Source organism: Panthera leo, chromosome C2 (assembly GCF_018350215.1).
Source record: "Panthera leo isolate Ple1 chromosome C2, P.leo_Ple1_pat1.1, whole genome shotgun sequence".
Classification (NCBI taxonomy): Eukaryota; Metazoa; Chordata; class Mammalia; order Carnivora; family Felidae; genus Panthera; species Panthera leo.
The window spans coordinates 13,050,881-13,078,129 of NC_056687.1; the positions used below are offsets into that span (position 1 = coordinate 13,050,881).

At 49.9% G+C, this 27,249-nt stretch overlaps 1 protein-coding gene across 1 annotated transcript in view; it reads right to left on the minus strand.

Moving 5' to 3' along the window:
• The window catches only part of HUNK (hormonally up-regulated Neu-associated kinase), a 110,600-nt gene that overhangs the window by 64,844 nt on the left and 18,507 nt on the right, over window positions 1-27,249 (minus strand). Inside the window, exon 2 of the mRNA XM_042902983.1 lies at window positions 1,393-1,685. Coding sequence (XP_042758917.1) covers window positions 1,393-1,685 — 293 coding nt within the window. The remainder of the gene's footprint in view (window positions 1-1,392; window positions 1,686-27,249) is intronic.

Sequence of the window (27,249 nt, forward strand, 5' to 3'; positions counted from 1 at the left end):
TTTGATACAAAACAATTTTTAAACATGGGGCACCTGGGTGGTTCAGCTGGTTAAGTGTCTGACTCTTGGTTTGGGCTCAGGTCATGATCTCACAGTTTTGTGAGGCTGAACCCCAAGTCGATCTCTGCCCGAGCAGCGTGGAGCCTGCTTGGGATTCATTCATTCTCATTCTCTCTCTCTCTCTCTCTCCCGCTCTCTCTGCCCCTCCTGTGCTCACACTGTCTCTGTCTCTCTCAAAATAAATAAACTTTTATAAATAAATAAATAAAATGATAATCAATTAAATGTGACCCTAAGTTTTCTCAACAGCCCAGAGTAATTACTGATTATAATTTCAAGAAGGAAGAAGTATGAATTTATTGGTAAAGTCAACATTTTCTTGGGGGTAAAAAAGGGCACTTTTTAAACATTTTTCTTTCTTTTGTTTTCATTGTATTTTAATACAGCACTAAAAATAGGCCCCCACCACCCACGGCAACATTGCTAGGCATGCTATTTCCATTCACTTTTCCTTGTGGAGCTCCCCCTCAGGAGGGAACAGACTGTTAAAAAAAAAAAAAAAAGTTTGACTTTCATAATCATTTGCAAGGTTAGTCTGGCTCGTGAGACACTCCCCTTACTTTCAAGAGCAAATTCACAATTTAAACGGTGATTCAAGGGGCGCCTGGGTGGCTCAGTCGGTTGAGCATCAGACTTCGACTCAGGTCATGACCTAACGGGCTTGTGAGTTCGAGCCCCGCGTCGGGCTCTATGCTGACAGCTCGGGAGCCTGGAGCCTGCTTCGGATTCTGTGGCTCCCTCTCCCTCCATGACCCTCCCCTGCTCATGTTCTGTCTCTCTCTCAAAAAAAAAAAAAAAAAAAAAATGGTGATTCAGTTCTGTTGAATAAAACAGCTACTACCATATGTAAAGCAAATACAACGAAAGCATCATCCACAGCACCAGCTGAAAAACCATCCCATGCCACCTCATCATTGATTCGAGCAGCCAACACTTACATGTATGGACCCAGCACTGTTCTCAGCACTTTTCATAGATTAACTCATTGCATTCTCTACACGGACCCTTACAACAACCATGAGGCAAGGATCATTCCTCTTCCCATCTTACAGAAGAAGAGACTGAAGTTCAGAGTGGTGAAGTTACTTGCCCAGGGTCACACAACTGTGGAGGGGTAGAGCCAGGATGCAAACCCCGGCACTCTGGTTTCAGAGGTCACTCTTTCCACCCCACGATGGCGCCAACCCAGCTCACAAAACAATCCCCCGACACAGAAATCCGGAGACGGGGCACAGCGTGCTGCAACAATTCAGCCTTGCCGAGAGCGCACTGACCCGCTGTGCCGTCCGCTCAGCACAGAGTCGGTGATCGTGAGCGTGGCACGGCCCTTACCTGTGGACCACCCCAGCCCGGTGCAGGTGCTCCACGGCAGAGATGAGCTGCCGGATGTATCTGCGGGCTTCAGACTCCTCTAGCCGCTTCTTCTCATAGATCTTGTGCATCAGGTTGCCTCCAGGGCACAGCTCCATGACCAGGTAGTAGCTATTTTCCGTCTCCAAGATATCAAGGAGCTGGGTGATGTTGGGGTGGCGGATCATCTGCTGAATCTGCCCCTCTCGCCGAAGGTTTTTGGTGACGTAAGTGTCCTTTTTGGCTCTCTTCTTGTCAATGACCTTTATGGCCACCTGAGGAGACACCGAGAACATGGCTGTTGTCAGATGCTGCAAAGGTTATTCCTTAACTAGGCACAAGAACCCTAGGAAAATACATAGCTACTTCTCTGTACCAGGGGGAAAACCCCCTCATCTAAAAATAGCATCCAGGGGGAAAAAAAAACCCAAAAATGTAACATCAGGAACCAGACCCGATTATTGAGGAAGAGAGTGAAATTCACTTAGGCCAACTTGGACGGTCTGGAAGGCTCAGTGAAGAGTCAGTGTCAAACTTGGTTATCCCCGGCGTGAAATGCCAAGTTCCAGTCCAGCCAAGGGCCTCTCCTGGCTCCCTCTCAGGCTGAGCCATCATCCATCCGGGGGCGGGGTTCCCCCAGGCCTCCACTTCTGACAGAGTCAAATCTGCCCTCGTCTTTAGTTCCGGGTGGAGGACGCAATGCCCTCTCCTTCCTCCCGCCACGGAAGAGCATCCTTTTCTTTCCCTTGGCGAGTCATGGCTCACATTAGCTCTTGGCCCCTATGTCAGGGTGCAGCCAGTTGGTGGCCCACAATTGTGTCTCAGCTGCCCACAGGACACCGCTCCTGGGTCACTGCCCTCACAAGCAACGTGTCACATGCACAGACCCTCCAGCCTCCTGCAAAGGCAGGGAAAGAGGGACGGGGGTGGAGATGGTCTTTCCCAGCCAAATCTGCACCCCTTCCCTTTGGTGGGCTTCACCTCTCTGCTCACCAGCTCACCGGGCCCTAAAACACACCCCTGTTTTTGCCCTCTCCCGTCTTCACTCCTCTCACTAGGAGACCAGCCGCTGACATCATGTCGCTTCCTCCTGCTGATGCCTCCTCACCTGTCCTTCCTCTGTTCCCATGCCACCGGTCGGGCTCATTTAGGACTGTGCCTCCTATCCCCCAGACGGACCATCTCTGTGACTCAAAGTTGTTTGGGACATTCCCAAACCAAGGGACATTCCCGTGCAAGGCTCTCAAGGCAGGGGCCCCGCCCCGCAGGACCAAAAAGAGTGGGTTTTCCACTTCTGTTTATTTCCTTTTTTTGTGATTGTATTTTGTCACTTTCATAATATACCCCATATATTAGTACCAAGTTATGACACAGATAAAAAACATAAATGATTGAGGGGCGCCCGGGTGGCCCAGTAGGATAAACATCTGACTCTCAATCTGGGCTCAGGTCAAGATTTCACAGTTGGGGGGGATATCGTATCCAGCTCCGCCCTGACAGTGAGGGGCCTGCGTGGGATTCTCTCTCTCCTTCTCTCCACCCCTCCCCTGTGCTTGCTTGCTTTCTCTCTCAAAATAAAGAAATAATAAATAAATGAATGCTTGACTGATAGATGATTGATAGGTAATATTTATAGTGAGCTGCTCAAATGTTACTTCTTGACTCAGGTTTGTGATTAAAAACTAAATGAGGGGCGCCTGGGTGGCTCAGCTGATTAAGCATCCAACTCTTGATTTCAGCTCAGGCCATGATCTCATAGTTCGTGGGATCAAAACCCATGTGGGGATCTGCACTGACAGCATGGAGCCTGCTTGGGATTCTCACCCTCTCTGCCCCTCCCCTGCTCATCCGCGCTCTGTCTCCCTCTCCTCTCTCAAAACAAAACAAACATTAAAAAAAAAAAAAAAAACCCTAAAAAACTAAACTAAAACAAAGTCCAGTCACCTGGACTATGACATCAACGTCCTACCTCTTTTCCTGGCCCCCTAAAGTCACTCTATGCTCTGCCTCAAAATCCATGGGTCTGGAACTCTGATTTCTTGCTTAAAGCTCTTTGGGGCTCACTGCTGTCTGCAGGGCAAGGTCCACACTCCCTGGCCCAGCACTCAAGCTTCTCCGTCTTGTCAGACACTGCAAGCAAAGGTTATTCCCTAACTATTCACAAGAACCCTAAGAAAGTGCTACTTCCCTGTACCAGGAGAAACACCTTATCTAAAATGGCATCAGGGGCGCCTGGGTGGCTGAGTCTAAGTGTCCGACTTCGGCTCAGGTCATGATCTCACGGTTCGTGAGTTCGAGCCCCACACTGGGCTCTGTGCTGACAGCTCAGAGCCTGGAGCCTACTTCAGATTCTGATTCTGTGTCTTCCTCTCTCTCTCTGCCCTTTCCCCACTCATGCACTCGCTCTCTCTCTCTCTCTCTCTCTCTCAAAAATAAATAGGCATTAAAAAATTATTTAAATAAGTAAATAAATAAATAAATAAATAACATAGCATCAGGGGATGGCCTGGGGGCCAGTCTCCTCACTCTCCTGAACACACTGGGTTACTCTGCGAGCTTGAGCCCAGGCCACCCCCTCACCCAATTGGACACCCCAGTCCTTGAGCCACTAACTCAAATCCCACCTCCCTCCCAGGGGGTGCTTCAGCTCTCTTTCTCTTGTGCCCACAATCTGATGATATGAACTTTTAAGATGCTCTGTGTCAGCAACATGCAGATATACGATACGGTATCGTTAACAACAGCCACCATGCCACATGTGACATCCCTAGCCTTATTTATCTTATAACTGGAAGTTTGTGCCTTCACCCATTGTGATGGGGGGGTCTTCAGGTCTTTAATCCAAAGATATAACTAAGAAAGACAATCAGCCAATAGGGATGCAATCCTCCCATAGAGGGTTAAAAGTTATACTCAGGCTGGAGTTTGGCCCCCACGAGTAAATGCTAGACTGAAAGCTGTAAAAACTGTACTCACCCGTGACCAAAAGATAAAGAAAAAAAGTATATATACACATATATATGCACATCCATGCTTGTGCACACACGTACATATGCATAGACATACACAACCACATATACACGTGTGTATGTGTGCGCATACGTGCATGTAACATAGCCACTATCTTGTGGGGGTGGAGAGAAAGAGCGATGCTGAAAAGTACAATTAGACTCTGTCTTTGCTTGTGGCTTTGCTTGCAATGGTTTAAAAATGACACCCTTTGGCAATGAAATTCTTAAAAGTACTATGAATGAACAATAGTCTGAAAGCCCGGCGGTAATACAATATGCCTTTTTCAACAGAGCACACAATGGTTATTAGGATAATTTACTTAGCTCTTTAATTGCCTGTAGTCGATTATGTAACGGCCACCCAAAGACTTTAAATCCTAATCCCCAGAACATGTGAATATGGCCTTATTTGGAAAAAGTGAAGGATTTTGAGATGAGATTAACCTGGACCATCTGAGCAGGCCCTACATGGCAGCACAAGTGTCCTTATAAAATAGGAGGGGTGGGAGGGGGGTTCACACGAACGCACAGAGGAGAAGTCCGCATGAAGAAGGAGGATGGCCCACAAGCCAAAGAATGCCGCAGCCACCAGACTCATCAGACAGAGCACGGCCCCCTCAACACCTTGCTTTTTTGGTCCAGTGAAACGGATTTGGGACTTCCAGGCTCCAGAACTGTGAGAGAATCAATTTCTGTTGTTTTAAGCCCCCGAGTTTGTGATGCTTTGTGACAGCGGCCCCGGGAAGCCAGCACGCCACATGTGCCCCACTGTCATTTGGTATCTTGGTTTCCACGTTCTGTGGCTTCTGAGAGCCCCTCGGTGAAGACCCCTGAGCCCGAAAGCCACCTCATTAATGCCCCTCTCCATTTCCACACACCACCTCATCCCTGGGCTCTTTAATCCACCCCCTAAACTTACCAACCCCGCCTCGATAATACTGAAAATGGAATGTTTAACCAGCTTCATCTGTAACAACTAACATGGGAAACGCTGAACGGGAAATTAAGGAAAAGGCAGTCAACGATCAGCAAAGGAAGGCATCTAATTTGACGGTAATCAGACATTTGCAGGCAGAGTAGATCTAACGCTGATTCTACAAGGTTGAAGCTTGGCATGATGATGGGTCTCGAGCTGAAAGGATGAACTGCTTCAGTCAGGCCAGTTTTAAAAAGTAAAAATTAAGGGGCGCCTGGGTGGCTCAGTCGGTTAAGCGTCCGACTTCAGCTCAGGTCACGATCTCGCGGTCCTTGAGTTCGAGCCCCGCGTCAGGCTCTGGGCTGATGGCTCAGAGCCTGGAGCCTGCTTCCGATTCTGTGTCTCCCTCTCTCTCTGCCCCTCCCCCATTCATGCTCTGTCTCTCTCTGTCCCCAAAATAAATAAACGTTAAAAAAAATTAAAAAAAAAAAAAAAAAGTAAAAATTAAATGTGTGCAGACTCACTGAGGACCAAGTCCAAGGACCCCAACTGGAAGGGTGTGTTTGGAGAAGGGGGCGGGGGGGGGGGTAGTGATGTCAAGGGAGCGTGGCAGCTCGGATGTCACCCTGAGCACATCAAGAGAAACAATTTTGCTGTGAAAGGTAAATCAAACAGCTCCAGATCGTCAACAGACTCAAGCTTGCAAAGCTTCTTGAAATTTACAAAGGCCTCCGTTTTCAAAGATTGACGCCATGTTTCCAAGACGCGCAGCCGAGTCTCGCGGTGGTGCAAACATCAGAGCGAAACTAACACGGCTCCCGTGAGCCACGGTTGAAAACAGATTATTCACCAACTTCTCTCATTAATTAAGAAATCGCATTTCTCACAACATGGCAACTCCCACCCTCTTCCCCACCCCACCCTGCTCCCACCAAAAAGAAAAAAAAAATGCCTATCAGTGACGGGTAAGATCAGCAAATTTAAATGGCTAAGCTCCTGAGGCGCTCGGGTGGCTCAGTTGGTTAAGTGTTAGACTGTTGATTTTGGATCAGAGCACGATCTCACTGTTCGTGAGTTCGAGCCCCGAGTGGGGTTCTGTGCTGATAGCACAGAGCCTGCTTGCCCTCCAACACAGAAAAGGGGGAGGAGCACAAGCATAGGGATCCCAATCCATCAGGAGGAAGACAAGGTACAGAAAGGAGTTCGTGCTTAATGGCATGTAGTAGGAGAAAAAAAATCCAACACTGAATTTTACTCAGAATGAGGGACGCACAAAGGCATCCGACCCTGTTGCAGCACACACTGGGACCTAAGATAATGTGCAGAAAGCGCTCAGTACGATGTCTGACACATAGTAAGTGCTCCTTAAATTGGTGCTCTGACTAGTGTTACCATTCTACATTCACGGAAGCAGCCTGTAGAGAGGGTGGGAAAGCACTCCAGTTTGGTTCAGCTCAGGAAAAAAAAAAATGTGCATTTCCCTCCCCGGCAGATTAAAAAAGAAGCCTGAACCCCATTTCAGTGTCCCGAACTCTCTGGAATAGAGCTGCTTTTAAATCCCGAGGCAGTGGTTTAATATCAGCCTACTTCTCTCATCTTCTTTAAATATTGACTTAGTTGAGACTGTCTACATAGGATCAGCGTTAACAGGATTTAAAATTCATCCCTTCATCCCCGATCACCCTCCACTGCCTTTAAAATTCATGACTCTCAAACACTTCAAGAATCATACATGTGTCTAATCTCTAAAATGAAAAGACAGATATAAAATGGATCTTCCATATGAGTAAGAAAAAGAATGCTGACCACAGACCCCCTCTTTAATACCACAAAAACACACATGTATGTCCCCCACGTCTTATCCGTTCTACGGTGTGTGCTGTGTTTTTGAAAGTTCAGCCTTTCTTTAATCACAGTGCTATTATACCATAATGTTTTAGATAATCAGAAGGCACAGGGAGTAAGAGGCCCTGACCAACTGAATTTTCTTATTACATGGAAATTAGCCAAAAAAAAAAAAAAAAAAACAAAAAAAAACAAAAAGGAGCTTTCTTCCAGAATGCTTTGGTTTCTTTTTTATGTTTTAATTAAAAAAAAATTTTTTTTAATGTTTTTATTTTTGAGAGAGAGAGAGAGAGAGACAGAGTGTGAGTGGGGCAGGGGAGAGAGAGGGAGACACAGAATCCAAAGCAGGCTGCAGGCTCTGAGCTGTCAGCACAGAGCCCGACCCGGGGCCCTAACTCACAAACCATAAGATGATGACCTGAGCCAAAGTCGGATGCTTAACTGACTGAGCCACCCAGATGCCCTGCTTTGGTCTCTTAATGAATAATTTACGTTAAACTCAAAAGACTCTTCCCTTCTTCAGCAAACATTTATTAAGCACCTAAAATGTATCTGACACTGTTCCATGTGCCAAGTACACACTATGGAAGGGACACGGGTCTTCGGGCTCTTTCTCGGGGATAACTCAGATCCTTTGGAGTGTTCAAGATCACCATCTGTTACGGACTGAATTGTGCTCCCCCGCTGCAAAATTTGTATGTTGAAGCCCTAACCCCCAAGGTGATTATATTTGGGAAAAGGGAGGTAATTAAGGCTAAATGAGATAAGGGTAAGGCCTTAATCCAACAGGACTGGTGGCCATATAAGAAAATGAAGAGGGGTGCCTGAGTGGTTCAGTCGGGTAAGCGTCCGACTCTTGATATCGGCTCAAGTCGTGATCTCACAGTTCATGGGTTTGAGCCCCGTGTTGGGCTCTGTGCTGACAGCTCAGAGCGTGGAGCCTGCTTCGGATTCTGTGTGTGTGTGTGTGTGTGTGTGTGTGCGTGTGTGTGTGTCAAAAATAAACAAACATTAAAAAAAAAAGGAGGAAGAGATACCAGAGATATCTCTCTCTCTGCACATGCACAGGGGAAAGGTCACATGAGGACACAGCAGGAGGACGGCCATCTACAAACAAAGGAGGAGGTCTCACCAGAAACCAACCCTACTGGCACGTGATCCTGCACGTCCAGACTCCGGGGCTGAGAGACTATAAGTGTGTGTTGTTTAAGGCCCCAGTGTGTGGGGTCTGGTTACGGCAGCCAAGAGGACCACCTGACCATCCAAGCATCACGTACTACCACGGGGTTCCCTCATCCTGCAGGAGAATGAAAAGGTAGAGCCAAGGGCTCCTGTCCCTTCCCCGAGGGCTGGGGCCAGACCTCACAGTTCCTGGCGTGATCTCCGCCGCTTTCCACACCGCGGCGGGTGACAGGGTGGCGCAGCCTGGCAGCCGGGCCTGCGGGCTCGGGGGCCGGGAGCCTGGACTCCAAAGCCGGTCTCTGCCACTTGGTAGCTTGGACCTCTCCAAGCCTTAGCGTCCTCACTTTTTAAAACGACGCAGGGAGGGCCACTAACGCACACCTCACAGGGATGCTGGAGAAATGAGCGAGGCCACCCAGGGTGTTGAGCACCAGCCGCGCTCAGGAAAGCCCTCGGGAAGCGATCGCTGTTAGGAGCTGCATTTTTGTGCGAGACGAGGAGGAAGAAGACGCAGAGGCACCCAGCCCCACGGCTCCCTGGTCCTCACCACAGGTCTGGGGCCCTCAGACCACCAGTCAGGAGGTCAGAGCAGTGCCTCCTGCTTCTCCCCATGGCTCAGCCTTCCCAGCCTCCCCCCACCCTCACCCCCGCCTCCTCCCTCCTTCCCAGCCTCCCGCCCCCAGCCTCCTCCCTCCTTCCCAGCCTCCCGCCCCCACCCTCCTCCCTCCTTCCCAGCCTCCCGCCCCCAGCCTCCTCCCTCCTTCCATGCCACCAACATGCCATCCACCCACCTCTACTTCTAGCCCCTCCACTTCCACGCGCTGTGTATTCACACCCCCCAACACCTATGTCCTGCTCGCCTCTTTCCTGAGCCCTGACTGCCTGTGGGCACCTCCACTGCCTCTCCTGGGTCGCCTCCCCCCACCCCTGCCTGGAATTCCCTCCCACACAGCACTCTTCCCTGGCCAGGACCCGCTCCCTCCTCCACCCCAGACTGGCTCAGGTCACCGGGTGCTTCCCCAGCTGTCATGCTCATCACACACACTTAACGGTTTGGGACACCTTCACTGGAATCTCCCAGAAGGCAGCAGCTATATCTGGTCTCCTCACTTTTGTGTTCCCAGCTTCTAGGTCAGTACATGGCTCATGGGGAGCTCTTGAGGGAGAAAAAGGGAGGGAGAGAAGGAAGGAAAGAAGGAAGGTGGGGAGGAAAGGAGGGAGAGAGGAAGGAAGGAAGGGAAGAAGGGGGAGGGAAGGAAGGAAGGAAGGAAGGAAGGGGAGGGAAGGAAGGAAGGAAGGAAGGAAGGAAGGAAGGAAGGAAGGAAGGAAGGGGAAGGGGAAGGGGAGGGGAGGGGAAGGGAAGGGAAGGGAGGGAAGGAAGGAAGGAAGGAGAAGGGGAAGGGGAGGGGAAGGGAAGGGAGGGAAGGAAGGAAGGAAGGAAGGAAGGGGAAGGGGAGGGGAAGGGGAGGGGAAGGGAAGGGAAGGGAAGGGAAGGGAAGGGAAGGGAAGGGGAGGGAGGGAAGGAAGGAAGGAAGGAAGGAAGGAAGGAAGGAAGGAAGGGGAGGGAAGGAAGGAGGGAAGGAGGGAAGGAAGGAAGGAAGGAAGGGAAGGAAGGAAGGAAGGAAGGAAGGGAAGGAAGGAAGGAAGGAAGGAAGGGAAGGGAGGAAGGGAGGGAGGGAGGGAAGGAGGGAAGGAAGGAGGGAAGGAAGGAAAGAAGGAAGGAAGGAAGGAAGGAAGGAAGGAAGGAAGGGGAGGGAAGGAAGGAGGGAAGGAAGGAGGGAAGGAGGGAGGGAAGGAAGGAAGGAAGGAAGGAAGGGAGGGAGGGAGGGAGGGAAGGAAGGAAGTTAGGAAGGTCCCACCAGTCTGCCACAGGTGGTCAGTACGGTGACCTCTTGGTCACCTCTACTCCCGCCTTGGGTAGGTGTAACCTCGCCAGTCCTCCCCGCCCTCAGCTAGGATACGGGCAGACCAAAATCCTTCCCTTCAACCATTAAAACGATAAGACGTGATGCCACCTATGGGCGTGTTTCAGCTTCTGTGTGACTGATGCAGAGACACAGACTCCCCCCGCCTTGGAGAAATGTCACCTTCTCTGAGAGGCTCCCCAGACCCGCCTGATTCCGGCCGTGCCCCCGCACTCTGCCCCCACCGGGCTCTCACAGTCCCCTTCCTCTGTCTCTTAACAGGCCGTCGCTCCTTTGCAGCACAACATTCTCCCCCCTCCAGGCCCCCTTCCCAGACTCTGGGATCAGCCCTGCTGGACCCCTTGCACCTTTTTCCAAGCCTCATCCTGTTCTTGGAGCCCTCTTCTAGAACCTCCTTCTTGGCCCCAGCCCCACTGTCACCTCAAACGGTGGCTTGCCCTTGCAGGCCCAATGTCTGGCACGGCGTCAGGAACACAGGAGCTCAATAAACATGGACCAGAGTAACGACACGGCCGATGTGTGTGCAGGTTAAGGGAAGAAGGAGGGAGGGAAGGAGGGAGGGAGGGAGGGAGGACAGACGGCTGCCGCCATTACCTGTGTGACTTGTGGATGCCACTGCAGCCAGGACAGAAGCCATATGACTTAGATTAAATGGCAACGAAAGCAGATCAGAGGACGCTGAACAGAGTATCCCTAGTGGCCCTTTCTGGGTGAGTCAGAGAGAGAAAATGAAAGCCTGGGCGGCTGCCAAGCTAAAGGCAGTGGGCTGACATCCCCTGCTCCAGCGTGGACTGGAACCGTCCCACCACCCTACTCCATAAAGCCCTTTCTGGCTTCCTCAGCGTCTGGCTGAGTATGGAGAAGTCACCAGGGAGAACCCTGGAGAGGCGCCACAACCAGCGTTAAAGCGTGGCATTCCAGCCCAGAAGAGCCGTCACTTTTGCCAGCCACCCCCCTGTGCCACCCTACAACGTCAGCCCAACACCTAACTCTGGCCTGTGCACCTGCCTGCTAGCCTCTCTCCCCCCCCAAACTTGTCTACCATCTGTCACCTTCTCGAGAGCAACTAGTCTGGGGGAACAGGAAAGCTCCCCCAAATCCAGGACCAACCCCCGCTTCTCCTAGAGGAAGGAGCCAAAGAGCCAAGGATGCCCGCGGGTCCCCATCAGGCAGCCAGCTCGCTCTCTGACCTCGCCTCCCCCCGGCCTCCCTCCTGTTCCCTCAGCTCACCCACCGCCTCCTAGCTCTTCAGATGCGACAGGTGTATTCCCAGCTGGGGCCACATGCTGACCCCTTCGCCTCCACGACTTTGCTGAAATGTCCCCTCCCAGAGACGCTTCCCTGATTCACCTGTTTACAGCCACAGCCAGCTGCCACTGACAATCCCCTTCCTCCGGCCCATTCTCCCCCTTAGCCCTGGTCACCCCTTAAATCCTACCCAGCTCACTGACAGCATGTGGAATCTGCCTGGCCCTTGAAAGCTCCAGAAAGGAAGGCACGTCCTCTGTCTCCTTCACAGACACATTCTCAGCATCCAGAATAGTCTCTGGCACATAGACAGCACTCCAGCATTTCTTGAATGAATGACTGAATGAATGAATGATGACAAGTTGCAGTTGGAAGAAAAAGATCCTATTAAAACTACCAGAATCTGTTACAGACTGAATCGTGTCTCCCTGCCAAATTCATTTGTTGAAGGCCTAACCTCATGTGACTCTAAAGGGACAGGGCCTTTACAGAGGTAATGATAAGTGAACGAGAAAATAGGAGTGGAGCCCTAATCCAACAGGACTGGTGTCCTTATGAGAAGAGGAAGAGGCTGCCCGGGAGGCTCAGTCATTAAGCATCTGACTTTGGCTCTGGTCATGATCTCATGGTTCGTGTGTTTGAGCCCTGCATTGGATGAACACAAGCCCCGCTTCTCTCTCTCTCTCTGCCCCTCACTCACTTGTGCCCTCTCTCTCTCAAAAAAAAAAAGGAGGAGGAGGAGGGAGGAGGGGAGGAAGAGGGAGGAGGAGGAGGGGAGGAGGAGGGGGGGAGGGGGAGGAGGGGGAGGGGGGGAGGGGGAGGAGGGGGAGGGGGAGGAGGAGGAGGGGAGGAGGAGGGGAGGAGGAGGGGGGAGGAGGGGGAGGAGGGGGGAGGGGGAGGAGGAGGAGGAGGGGGAGGAGGAGGAGGGGGGAGGAGGAGGAGGGGGGAGGAGGGGGAGGAGGGGGAGGGGGAGGAGGAGGAGGAGGGGAGGAGGAGGGGAGGAGGAGGGGAGGAGGAGGGGGGGAGGAGGAGGGGGGAGGAGGAGGGGGGGAGGAGGAGGGGGAGGGGGAGGAAGGGGGGGAGGAGAAGGGGGGGAGGAGGAGGGGGAGGAAGGGGGGAGGAGGAGGGGGGGGAGGAGGAGGGGGAGGAAGGGGGGAGGAGGAGGGGGGGAGGAGGAGGGGAGGAGGAGGGGAGGAGGAGGGGGGAGGAGGGGGAGGAGGGGGAGGGGGAGGAGGAGGAGGGGAGGGGGAGGAGGGGGAGGGGGAGGAGGAGGAGGAGGGGGAGGAGGAGGGGAGGAGGAGGGGGAGGAGGAGGGGGGAGGAGGGGGAGGGGGAGGAGGAGGAGGAGGGGAGGAGGAGGGGGAGGAAGGGGGGGAGGAGGAGGGGGGGAGGAGGAGGGGAGGAGGAGGAGGGGGAGAGGAGGAGGAGGGGGGGGAGGGGGAGGAGGAGGAGAGACACCAGGGGTTCACGAGCACAGAGAAAAAAGGCCAGGTGAGGGCACAGAGAGAAGGCAGATGTCTGCAAGCCAAACAGGCCTAGGGTGAAACCAAACCTGCCAGCACCTTGATCTTGGACTTCCAGCCTCCAGAACTGGGAGGGAATAAGTGTCTGCTGTTTAAGGCCCCTGCCTGTGGCATTTTGTTACAGCGGCTCTAGCAGGAGTAATACAGAACCTTCACGAAAGTGATTAGTAATAACAGAGCGGCTTACTTTGTAAATCGCATTAGGACAGTCAAGTCTGGGTGGCACTGCTGGACGAAGCCAATCGGGCAGCTGGAGGGGCTGCCCCGAAAGCCATGAAAAACATGACAAGGGACAGAGGGCTCTGAGGCTCCAGGCTCCAGGCTCCAGCCCAAGCCTGAGTGGATGTAAAAAAGGCTGAAAACTGTGGTGATTAGCATGACCCAGTGGGAAATTCTGAAAATAAACGGGTTTCACGCCTTCTTCCAGGAAAACGATACGCGTAAATGCATCCGAGTGGAACGTGTGCCTGTGTGGAGGATACTTATTTAACAGAAAGCAGAAAATATACTTTGCCGGCTTTATAATTAATTTCAGGGTTGCTCCAGTTCACAGAGAGACGGTGCTAGACAGCAAACACACATCGCTGTCTTTTATAGGGGCCCATTAATTGCCGCTCTTTATGCAGTGGAGCGCGACAGCTCCTGACCCCTGGCTCCCCACCGGCCACCCTCCCGCTGCTGTGCACTAAAATCTGTCTTCTTGTAAATGAGGGGGAAAAAGTTTCCGTCCCCAATTTAAACAACAGTGCTCATTAGGACTGATTTGGCAACCCTAACAGAACCCGGCGCCGGGTACGGGTAAAGAGCTGAACCCTGGCTGAAGAAAAGAAACAAAGTCAGCTCGCCAGGCACGCCTACCCCGCGGGGCTCTGGAGCCACTGTCACCGGGATTGTCTGTGCCCAGGCTCCAGCTCCGGTTCGGAAAGCAAATCACGTCCCGACGCCCTAGAAACATCCTCCTGGTGGGAAAAACCAGAAACTGGGTTCCTGCAAGGAAGGAAAAAGGCAAATGGAGAATTTTCAGATGGCAAGGTGCACTGGGGCAGCTGCGTACCCATGTGAGCAGTAGCTGCACGACTGGAACTCTTATCAAAAGCCCATCTATGTAGACAGAATGCACATGCTTCTTTGTCATCAAAACAGAGTTATCATCCACAGGATAAAAGTGACCCCGAATTCCATGCCCAGAGTTCCCCACAACTCAGGAATCTTAAAGGGAGATGAAGTAGGAATTAAAACAGGTAGTGCTGGGGGGCACATGTGTGGCTCAGTTGGTCAAGCATCCAACTTTGGCTCATGGTCTTGCGGTTCATGGGTTCGAGCCCCACGTCGGGCTCTGTGCTGACAGCTCAGAGCCTTGAGCCTGCTTTGGATTCTGTGTCTCCCTCTCTCTCTCTGCCCCTCCCCCGTTTACACTCTGTCTCTCTCTCAAAAATAAATGAACATTAAAACAAAAACAAAAACGGGTCGTGTTAAAATCACTTCTCCTTGGTTTTGGAAAATGGTCAAAAGGCCCAGCTCAGGAACAGATTATAAGTTTTTTGACACCGCATATAATTCATCTTGGCATTCCCCAGCATGCCTGGCTCCTGAAAGGCCAAATGTATTGAATCGATAAATACCTAGGTTAAAAAACTAAAAATACCCAATTGTCTCAAATACCCTTCGACTCTGATCCCCCAGCATCCCCTTTCTGCTGCATTTCTCTTCCAGTTTGGCCCCGTTTTTAATTACCCAGAATATAAGTTGGTGACAGTGGAGAGAAAGCCTCAAATTACATCATCTAAAAGCAAATAGATACGTGAATCCAAAAACATAACGGGGTTGGTTCGGCATGACTATCCCGGCCAACGATCGCTGTCAATGTGCCGAGAAGACCATCCTTCCTACTGCCTGTGTGGACAGCCTGCCCCCCAGCCCTCCCTGACCAGCCTCTCCAAAATCACACTTGTCACTGTTCTCTGTGCTCCTGTCACGGAGGCCATCATCATCCTCATTTGTTGCCTGAGCAGTTGACTCTTCCCCTGCCTCCTCTCCAGCAACCAGTCACCAAGTCTTCCAGAAGGTTCCTTCCCTGCCATGTCTACTGGTCTGGCCAGCCTTCTAAGGGCTTCCACGCGCTCTTTCTGGGCTGCCCCCTTCTCTACATTGAGGCATTAGAGTTTTCTTTGTAAGAATGGTTATGATCATCTGCTGTGTTCAGAGACCTTTAAAATAAACTCGATTCCTTAATGAGAAATTGAAAAATCCTTCTTGATCTGGCACCAGCCCCTCCTTACTTTCTCCTCTTTTTTTTTTTTTTTGAACATTTTATTCCAACCATCCTACCAACTTTCACTGACCCAGCCATTTTCAGTCCAATATTTTCACATAATAGTCACAGTGAGACACAGTGAGACCACAGTGAGTCCTTAAGGTCTTGGTTGTTCTCTTCTATTATTTATTTTGATAAGACGCCTACCAGAAAATAAGCCATTATTAAGTATGTAGTTCAGTGGCATTAAGTATGCTCATATTTGTCGTGCAGACATCACCATCATCCATCTCCAGAACACTTTTCATCTTGCAAAACTGAAACTGCCAGTCTCTTCAAAAAGTGGTGCTGGGAAAACTGGGCAGCTACGTGCAGAAAAATGAAACGGAACCACTTTCTTACACCACACGCGAAAATAAACTCAAAACGGATCAAGGCCCCAATGCGAGACCTAAAACCATAAGAGTCCTAGAAGAGAGGGCAGGCAGTAATTTCCCTGACATTGGCTATCGCAACATTTTTCCAGATGTGCTTCCTAAGGCAAGGGGAACAAAAGCAAAAATAAACTATTAGGACAACATCCTGCACAACGAAGGAAACAATCAACGAAACTGTGCAAGTGACATATCCGATAAAGGGTTCGTATCCAAAATACATAACAAACTTACACAACTCAACACCAGCAAAAACAAACAATCCAATGAAAACATGGACGGCAGAAGACACGAACAGATGTTTCTCCAAAGAAGACATCCAGATGGCCAGCAGACACGTCAGAAGATGCACAACATCACTGATCATCAGGGAAACACAAATCGAAACCACAACGAAATATTACCTCACATCTGTCAGAATGGCTAAAATGAAAAAACACAAGAAACAACAAGTGTTGGTGAGGATGCGGAGAAGAAGGAACTCTTGTGCTCTGCTGGTGGGAATGAAAAACTGGTACAGCCACTACGGAAAACAGTATGAAGGTTCGTCAAAAAGTTAAAAATAGAGCTGCCATATGACCCAGTAATTCTACTACTGGGTATTTACCCCAAGAATGCAAAAACACTAGTTCAAAAGGATATATGCACCCCTAGGTTTACAGCAGCATTACTTACAATCGCCCAATTATAGGGGCAACCCAAGTGTCTATCGATACACGAATGGATAAAGATGTGGTGTATATACAGACAATGGAATATTATTCAGCCATAAAAAAATGCAATCTTGCCATTTGCACCAGTATGGATGGACGTAGAGGGTACAATGCTAAGTGAAATAAGTCAGTCAGAGACAAATACCACATGATCTCATACGTGGAATTTAAGAAACAAGACAGACAAAGAAAAAAAGCAACAAACCAGAAAACAGACTCTTAACTGCAGAGAACAAACTGATCGTGGCTACTGTAATTGTTAACGAGATACTTTACGTTGTCTTTGCAAAGCCTGACGTGTGTTTTACACACAGAGCACATCTCAGTTTAGATCGGGTACATTTCCAGTGTTCAGCAGCTACATGTGGCCAGTGGCCAGTGCTGCCCTGACCCCATGGCTCTGGCAAAGTCATTTAACCCTCTGAGCTCCAGAAGCAGCACACTGCCTGCCTGAGACACAGCACACAACAAGAACAACAAAAATCTGGTGAATGAATGAATGTGTGAAGAAATGCTCCACCGTCTCCTCTACCAACTGTGTAGATTACCAATCACACAAATTTGCGATGAGGATGAAACTGTGCCTCTCGGAACAAAACCAAGGCAGCAGCCCAGAACTGAGAAATCCCGGACAAAACAAAACAAAAAACAAACCTAACGTCAATAGACCTCAGACTGTTCATCAGTAAACTGGGGGTAATAACGGCCACCATCTTCTGTCACAGTCATGTGCTCGGTACACGGTAACCATTCACGAGCTGTCGTTAAAACTGAGCAAACACAGCGGACCACACAGCAGGGTGGGATATCACCGCTCTCTGCAGAGAGTGCTAACGGGGCAAGAAAAGAAAAGCCAGTACCGCTCGGCGACAGAGGGCTATCTCACGGAAACCTGGAGGGATGGGCTGCTCCAGGTGGAAAAGACTTTCAGCAGCACCCCGCCCCCTACAAAGTGGGGGAGGGCAAAGGTCCGGGGGAGGGAGAGATGTGGTGGTTCCAGGAAAGGGGAGTCGAAATGACAGCTATGCATGAGCTGAGCACAGGAATCCTTATCGGCCCTCCCGTCTCCTGCGCCTGGGACCGGAGCGAGCCCTTTCAGACGAGGTCTTCAATAACCATCTGCAGATGGTTTCCCCACGCCACGTGCTCACAAGGCTTCCTTCCCCTCCACTGAAATCACACGCTGCATGTCAGGGCTGGCCCCAGTGCCTGTGCTCATCAGAAAGGGAAAGGTAGGGCTTTGCTTCCCCACTCTGCTCTGATTTATACGTGTGCATTTACGGCGTCAGTCTGTATGAAAGCGGAATTTGTGCTCCTGCAATGACACCATAAATCCTCCTGGCCTCCCTTCTACTCACTGGGAATACCGAATGCTCTGCGTCCACTGACAGGCAGATCATGGCTCTCGGGAAGGGCGAGGAATTCACAAGCAGATAACCAGGGAACTCAGTGGGAGGCGTGTGCGTGTTAGCACGCACGTGGGCACAGGGTGGGTGAGGGCTGCAGGGAGAGGGCCTGGGTGAAACCAGAACGCTCGAGCGCTTGATTCTCTTTTCTTTCTTCAAACACAGACTGTGCTTTCCATCATTTTAATAAACACGTCCCAGAGCCTTCGTTTGCGAAGGCTGCCATAACGTAACTGCTTAAACAACAGAAATTTATTTTCTCACAGTCCCAGAGACCAGAAGTCTGAGATGAAAAGTGTCAACAGGTTTCCTCTGTGGCCTCGTTCCTTGGCTTGTAGATGGCTGCCCTACACCTGAGTCCGCACTTGGTCTTCCCTCGGTGCCTGTGTGTGTCCCAATTTCCTCCTATTAGGACACCAGTCTGACCGCATTAGGGCCCACCCTAAAGGCCTCATTTAAAAGTAATTACCTCTTTAAAGATCCCACATTCAGGGGCGCCTGGGTGGCTCAGTCAGTTAAGCGTCCGACTCCAGCTCAGGTCATGATCTCGAGGTTCACGAGTTCAAGCCCCGCGTCAGGCTCTGTGCTGACAGCTCAGAGCCCGGAGCCTGCTTTAGATTCTGTGTCTCCCTCTCTCTGCCCCTCCTCCACTCGTTCTCCCTTTCTCCCCCCTCCCTCTCAAAAATAAATAAACCTTAAAAAAACCTTTTTTTTTTAAAGATCCCATATCCAAACATAGTCACTTTCTGAGTTGCTGGTGGTTAAGACTCCAACATGAATTTTAGGGGGAGACAACTCCCAGCCAAACTTCTCACAAATTTGAGCAATAAGAAAGGCAGTCACGAATCTAAAGGAGACACCTCCACTGCCAAGTGGAGGCAATGCGATTTGAGTAAACTCAAGTCCAACAATCACAGTGCTTGCAGCTTCTTTCTATCTCTGTCACCTGTTTTCCCTGCTAATGAGTTTCAATACGCGGATTACTTTAAGTCATTAACTTTACTACAAACAGGCCTATCTTGTACATCTTAACTTCGCCTTTGCACATCCACTTCCTGCTTATCTTTGGAAAAGGAGGCCGACATCTTTTCATCTGCATTTGTCACAGCGGTCTTTTCTTCTTTTTCTTTTCTTTTCTGGCTGCTTTTAGTAATGCAAAAGGTTTAGGAAACATCAGATAAATATGCTTCGCACTCTTTACCACTGGTCCATTTAAAGTTTAGCAAAAAAAAAAAAAAAAAAAACAAAACACAAAAAGCAGAGACAGAAAGGGGCTGCAAAAGTAGAACCAAAAAGATCTCCTGAAGCAAATCCATGTCAAAAATCTGCCAGAATTTCAATATTTGAACCTTAAAAAAAAAATACCAAGCCCTTTGCAGTGAACAGTCATGACTTGAACACTCTAGACTAGGACTAATTGCTTAGCTTCCAGGCACGGGGCGGGGGTGCTCAAGACCATTTAGGAAGAAACAGAATTGGCTCCTTCAAGGTCTTTAAACCTCTGGCAGTAACTGCAACTGTTAGATGAGAAAGTCACACCCATCCCCAAAGGGGCTGTATTTTCTGTTGCTATTGTCTAGTGTTCTTAAATCGTGTCATGACTTAATAGTGTTCATCCCATTAGATACAATCTTAGAGTTTCCCTAAAACCTTTCTCGTATTTTCTCTAAATCCTCTCTCATTTGTGAAAGTGCATTTCTCTTAGCCGATCCCTCTGAAAATGTGACTGTTTAAGAAAGGATTGGGAGTTCCGTTTTGTTTCTGTTAGTGAGAGGGGTAAACCGTATTTAATAGAGGTCTGGGGACTTGCCCAGGGTGACACAATGTGGCAATTCCCAGACTGGAACACAATTATTCTGATTCTATCCAGGCCATCGATGTTCAGAACTCTTGTAAAAAGTGTAGACGTTTTTACCCATTATTCAGTCAACTGCCTCCTTGTAAAGGTGGTTATTTTTTTGGCAAGAATAAGTTAATCTGGCCAATAATTAAAATAATCTTCACCTCAATACTATTTTCAGTACCTAGCAAACATTTTTTTTTACTCCAATGGCAAAAAAAGTAACTAATGAAACAATATAAGATATACACATACAACAACATGAATATTTATATAGTCAAGTCCAATAAAAGAATCATTTCAAGAGAGCTATCACAGACTTCAAAAGTTTGTTTCCCACTTAAAAGTATGTGATCACTAACTCTGAAAATACGTTTTAAATTCTGAGCTATCTTTTTTTATTTTTCACAGAGGGGTTCCTGTGATTGGGGGTATTGTTCTTAGTTTGTGATTTCCTATGCTACTGGGTCCCTACTGTGAATTTGGGTCAAGTGCCAATTATCTATTTCTTCCATCAAAATTAATGGAGCTTTGTTATGTCAAAATCAGGCTGGAAAGATGTTAATAGTGTCTTTTATAGGAGACAAGATATACTGGTTGCAAACCTCACCTCTCCCCCTCCATCAAAAAACAAAACAACCAAACAAAAAGCTAGGCACTTTGATCATTACCATAGCTATTTAAAGTAGATCAAGAGTGATAATCTCATTAGATTGAACACATTTTTCTCATTACGTAAAGAAAATATTAACTAATAGCATAAATAGTATTAAAAATGCATGCTGTAATTAGGCATGGGTCTCCATGGTCCAGATCAATCAATCAATCAATGTAGGCGACTATCTGAATAACTCAAGCTCTATAAATAATCGAGCCAACTGGGAATCCATTTAGTGATCTAACTTACATAGTTTAGTTATCTATAAGCATAAAATTAATGAGCTATTTGGACAATTGCCATTTGTCTGTCAACTGCGGAGTGTGAAAACAAATAAAAAGGCACACGTGTAGACCACAGTGACCAAGCCATATAAATCTCAACTTGGGACCAGTCCCATTCAGCAAGCACTTGACAAACCAGACTCCACAGGACATATTACTGCACGTTGTCCCCTGAGACTCCCACAACCCTATGAAGAAAACCCTATTATTTTCCCTTTTTGTAGGAGGGAAAACTCTTGGTTTACACAGATTAAGAAATCTGCACGTAGGTCACCCAGACGGGACATGGGGCAACCTGGATTTGACTCCCAACCCACAGCAAAGCTGCTTCTTGCCATTTAGAAGAGCTATGTGATCTGCGTTGGAGGCCCAAGCCGGTTACCCAGTGGGTTATTCGATTATTGTAAATAGCTAAATCAGGAAAGTCAATGTAACAAAGAAACATAAAAACTTATCTTACTACCCACAGCGGTCGCTTTAAAAGTATAATCCCCCGGGGCACCGGGCTGGGTCAATCGATCAAGCCTCCCACTCGTGGTTTCTGCTCAAGTCATGATCTCACGATTTGTGAGTTCGAGCCCGCATGGGGCTCTGCCTGGCAGCACGCAGCCTGCTTGGGATTGTCTCTCTGCCTCTCCCCCTCACGCTGTCTCTGTCTCTCTCAAAATAAATAAACTTTAATAAGCAAATACATAAAAATAAAAACATAATTCCCAAACGGCGACATCACCCCAGTGGCTCATGAGACATGCTTAGCCTCGAGGAAGTAGTTCGATCACACCTGTTACCGGAACTTGGGGAGCAGAGGAAGCAACGGCACCCGTGGCTCAGTGTGAACAGAAAAGAGAGAGTTACAAGTTCAAACGGGGGCTAAACACCGGTGTGACTGATGTCAGGTCCTCACCTCTGACATCCCAAGGGCCCAACGAGCCCTGCTGACCACACGGGCAGGGCCGACCACCGCCTGTCCCCCAGGCCCCCCAGGCCGGTCACTCTTGCCAGCAGCCTGAGGCCTCCATGCAGGAGAATGGCTGTCACCACATCAACAGCAGAGCCAGGCCTGTTTTCCCAGGGACGGAGGGGAACAGTGTGGACAGAATGGTCACCCCGTTCTCCTCACCTCCATCTTCTCTGAAGGCACCCCCCCCCTGCTCCCCGCCTAATCTGGCGAGCTTCAGTGCCTCACCTAAGTCGATCTAGTGGACACTCCCCTCCAGGGAGGGCTGGAGCTTAGTACTTGTTATGGCTTGAACTGTGTCTCCCCCACCAAAAAGAATTCCACATTGGAGCCCTAGCCCCCCAGGACCTCAGAATATGACCTTCTTTGGAAACAGATGTAATTAGGTAAGATGAGGTCACTAGGGTGAGTCCCAATCCAATCCGATTGGTGTCCTTACAAAAAGGGGGAAATTCGGACATGGAGACACACACACGGGTCACAGATGAAGACGAAGGTCACGGTGAGGCGGCCACCAGCCAAGGAACTGCTGGAAGCTGGGAGAGAGGCCTGGAACAGATCCTTCCTGGAGCCTACGGAGAGAGCGAGCCCCTGTCAAGACCTTCATCTCAGGCTTCTGGCCTCCAGGACTGCGAGAGAATAAACTTCTGTGGTTCTAAGCAATCCTGGCTGCGATACTTGGTTACGGCAGCCCCGGGAAACGAACACAGCACTCTGAGGTTACCAGGATCCCGTCCGTTCCAAAACCTGGGAAATTCTTTCCAGCCACTCTGCATCCAAATCCATCAGGAAGTTGAAAATAAACCACAATAAACCGGTGGCTGACTTTGGACAAAGGCTTGTTTCCAGAGTACTGATGAACTGAGGTATCACACGGGGCTCGATGGAGGGATGTTGTCCAGAGGAAACCTTTGGCCTGTGACAAAGCCTTTGAAATGCAGCCAGAGCCTCCACGGAAGACCTCCGTTCTACTGAGCGGTCCAAGTACCACCATTTGGGAAACATCAGGCCAGGCACAGATGAGAATTTCTTCTTTCGTGCCCAACACCTGGTTCTACCTAATTAATCCTACAAATTCGTGAGGAAGCAACATCCGAAATGCCACGTGCAATGTAAAAGGTGACATTGCGGTAGGTTAAAAAAGGCTTCAGGCTGGGGGCAGAGCGGGGCAGGCAGGCCCCGTGAAAGAACGGGGCATTTCGGGGGGCTTAGAAGGGAGGGTGGGCAGGAGGGGCGAGCGGAGAGCAGAGGCGCACCAGCAGGCCCCCACGAAGGACACTCAGAGGACAGAGAACCCACCTTGCCTGGACCCGCACAAACGGTGTTGGGACAGAAGCGAGGACACAGCCCTGAGCACACAGGGCCCTGAATGCAGGGGACGGAATGTGGAATCCACTCTGTAGGTAAGAAGGGAGCCAACTAATCGAGGGCTTTTTTTCTTTTAGCAGGCCTGTGGCATGAGTAGAGTTCCTTTCTAAGTGGTGAAGATGGATTATGGCCGTGAACGAGGAGACACAGAGGATCAACAAGGACTAAACCTGAATGGGGCACAGGGACCGGTCGGCAGGAGGTGAAATCAAAAAGCAACATGGAGCAAAGGGGAGCCCGGGTGGCTCAGTCGGTTAACTTTGGCTCAGGTCGCGATCTCACGGTGCATGAGTTCGAGCCCCACATCGGGCTCTCTGCTGAGCCTACTTTGGATCCTCTGTCCCCCTCTCTGTCCCTCCCCTGCTCACTCTCTCTCAAAATAAGTAAACATTTAAAAAAAAAAATTTTTTTTAAAGCAACACAGAGCTAGAACTCACAGGAGATGCAAAGACCGAACGGGAGCAGCAGGGAAGGACAGAGAGGGGACTCACGAGGCACCTTGGTCAGTGGCAGCAGACAATTAGGGGTTGAACCATGTCCCTCCAAACAGATAGGTTAACGTCCTAACTCTCTGTACCTCTGAATGGGGCCTTACTTGGAAACAGGGTCATTGCAGGTGTAATTAGTTAGAGCGAGATGCGATCAGACAGGAGTAGGAAGGGTCCCTCAGCCAATATGGCCAGTGTCCTTAGAAGAAGAGAACGGACACGCGGAGCAGGTCTTGTGAAGATACACAGAGCCTGAGCCACGAATTTGCAAGCAAAGGAAGAGTGAAGGTTGCTGGTAAAGCACTAGAGGCTGGGCGAGGGGCAAGGAAGATTTCCCCACGTTTCGGTGGACACACGGACCATTCTAGTCTCCAGAGCTCCGAGACCGTTTCTGTTGTTCCAAGCTGCCTGGTTTGCGGCGCTCTGTCACAGCAGGCCCAGGAAAGTACCACAGAATAATGTAAGAACAGATCTAAGGGAGGTCATTTCAGCAGGAAATTGCTGCCAGCTTCAAAATCACGTCCGCCACAGCATCAAGGGCGGCAAAAGCTTCTCTCCTTACGCTCATCTGCCTACAGAGAGCAGTGGAAGGGGGTGATAACTTCAGAGCAACTTGCAATCATTAAGACTGTCTCCACTACAACATACATTATAAATGTGTGTAACATCAAGCCGTCAAAGAGTTCACGAAGGATGTTCCTCAAGAGACCCCTGCCAATGTCTTCAAGGCACACGGATCGGACGCTTTGTGGGGATTAAAGGCTTTGCTTTCAAACCAGCCTTTTTCAGGATGGACAGACACTGCCCTTTCTCTCAAACTTCCCAAATTCATTGCTTCACACAAAGCTAGTCTAACAATCAACCTCTCTTCACGCTTCTGGAAGCCTCTCTCCTACCCCCACCCGCCCTGTCCCACCCCACAGCAAAGTTCAATGCTGGACCTCTCCACGAGGGTGACCAAGAGACAGAGAATGGGCCTCCAGCGTCTAGAAGAAAAGAGAGCTCACAAAATGCATGTTCAACACCCCTACCTTTGCCCCAATAAAACCACAAAATACAAAGCTTCTCTTGATAATAACCACAAAACATAAAACGGTTGTGCCAGGTACAGATTCCCCATAGCCATACGGGTAACAATAAGGCTGCGAAATACTGCCCTGTGTTGCTCACTTCCTTGCCTTTCTATGGAAGCCAGCCCACCTAGGGGACTCAGAGCCCTGTGTCCAGGGTCTGGTGCATCCTCGACGGGAACGTCAGCATAACCATCTGCATTTCTACAGCACCTCTCTATTCCACCTGGTCTCCCAGCTTTCTCTCCCCCAAGTCAACTGTCACTCCACAGTGAGCCCCAAGCACCCTTAACAGTGGCCAGCATCCAGAAGGGATAGAGTAAGTTCAGTGTCCCAGAAAGCTAGAACACAGGGGTCAGAGGTGATGAAGCACCGTGGAGGGTCTAGGCACTGTTCTCCACCCAGAGCCCAAGGAACACCAATGCCCAGGCAGTGTATCTTTTGGTCCTGACCACTCCATCTTCTTCACCGTCCCCTTGACCTTGCCTGTCTCTTGCTCTTTGCTTTGAGGGTCCAAAGGCCATTCTGGGCTAGTGAGTGAATGAGACAGGACGAGGAAAAAAATCCTAGCATGATGTTATGGAATGGGTTGTGTCTCCCCAAAAGATGCTGAAGTCCTCACCCCCCCAGTACCTGTGGACACGACCTTATTTGGAAATAGGGTCTTTGCAGATGATGGAGAGGAGGTCATTAGGGTGGGCCCTAATCCAACATGACTGTGTCCTTATAAAAAGGGGAACTTTGGACACAGACAGTGGCACATACGCACAGAGAGGGAAGATGCAGGGAAAATCCCATCTACAAGCCAACGAATTCCCGAGGCTACCAGAAGCTAGGAGAAAGACCTGGAACAGATTGCCTCCCCCCACAGCCCTCAGAGGGAACCACCCCTGCTCCATCTCAATTTTAGACTTCCAGCCTCCAGAACCAAATAAGCTTGGTTTGGTTCAAGATGATAAATTTCTGTTGTCTGATCCACCCAGTCTGTGGTATTGTTATGGCGGCCTTGGCAAACTAACACATGTGACAGAATACTATGAGCAACGACAGTACGTTCAACGTAAACGTTGCAAGAGGTACACGGAAGAGCCTTGTCGGTTCACACAAATCATACGTGAATTATTTATAAGCCACGTTGTCAACATCTCATAAACAAACAAAATCTAAGTACCTCTATGGGCCGTCTTCATAATTCCGTATACTTAAATGTGTCCCTTAGGAAATCCTAGTAGAAACGTGAAACACTGTACTCTTCTGAAGGCTGTCGAAATAAATATACCAGGCAAACAGAAGTAATGTCGGCCCTGAGTATTTTCAGAGGGTCGGTTAGCTGGCTGGTTGGTTGATGACACGACTCCTACGTGGAACCAGACGGCAGGCAACCACACAACAACAACAAATCAGGAGTTCGGTCAGCAAGATCAATCTCCTTACTGAGCGGAGGGAGTTGTTTCCAGGTATTATACTATCCAGATATAATGCAATTCACTACAGTGAAGTTGCCCCACGTGGTCCTGAGGCTGGTCCTAGCTCTCAGGACACCTAGCGAATCTGGATGTATAAACGCCGTGTGTGTTTGCCGGGCCACAGACCAGGAGGCTTCAGCGACAGGATTCACGTTCTCAGAGTTGTGCAGGCTGGAAGTCCAGGATCAAGACGCCTGCAGGGCCGGTTTCCTCGGAGGGCCTCTCTCCTTGGCTTGTAGGTGGCCCTCTGCTCCCTGTGGACTCACATGGTCTTCCCTCTGTGTGTGTCTGTGTCCTATTCTCCTTTTCTTATAAAGACACCATCAGATGGGACGAGGCCCGCCCCCACGACCTCATTTTGCCAAAATTATCTCTTTAAAGGCCCCATCTCCAAATACAGTCACCTCGTGAGCGACGGGGGGGTTAGGACTCCAACATAGGAATTTGCGGGGGAGAGGCATGCAATTCGGCCCAAACAAACACCTCAAGAGATCCAAGAGGGGGGCCTCCACATGAGGACGGTCAAGGCGACAGCGGCCTGACAACCACCTCAGACCCAGACAGCAGCTCGCAAGCCCTCTCGGGGGCAGAAGTCACGCTGAGCTACGATATTCAAGAGATTGCGTGTGGTGTGCACCAATGAGGCACGGCCCACCCAGCTGTTGGTGCTGGATCAGAAGTGACTTTCCTGATGCTGAAATTCTCCTCTGTCACACGGAGACGGATGAGCCTCTCAGATTACACACAGAGAAACCCAAAACCATCACGTTCCTTTCCCCAGGAGTGGGGTAGGGGGTGGGGGACCTACGTTCAAAGACCCTCGCTTTCCTTCTCCCCACTTGCAAGGGGTGGGCACTGACCCCTTATTAAACGGTCACACTATCCGCCCATCCAAGGAAGGAATGGTGCACAGGGGCTGATGGGCAGTCAGCATGTAGGGGGGAGTCTTCTCTCTGAGCTCACAGAGAGGGGTCTCTCGGACCCCAGCTGAACAGCTGTGATAGCTCTTAACACACAGGAAGTCTCAGCCCGGGGCCCCTCCGTCAGGTTGAATGATGACTCAGGAGACAGGGGGTCACAGGTCTCGTGGCTCCAGTGAAGGGCACTTCCCCCCAAGATCTCCCTGGTTACGTGTGCCGGAATATGTCTTATGTCTCCTGGGCAGTGAGTGACACAAACAGACCTGAATTGATTTCTCATCAGGCTTATCTTTCTCTCTACAGCAAAGCAACAAAGTGGACTTTCCCAGAG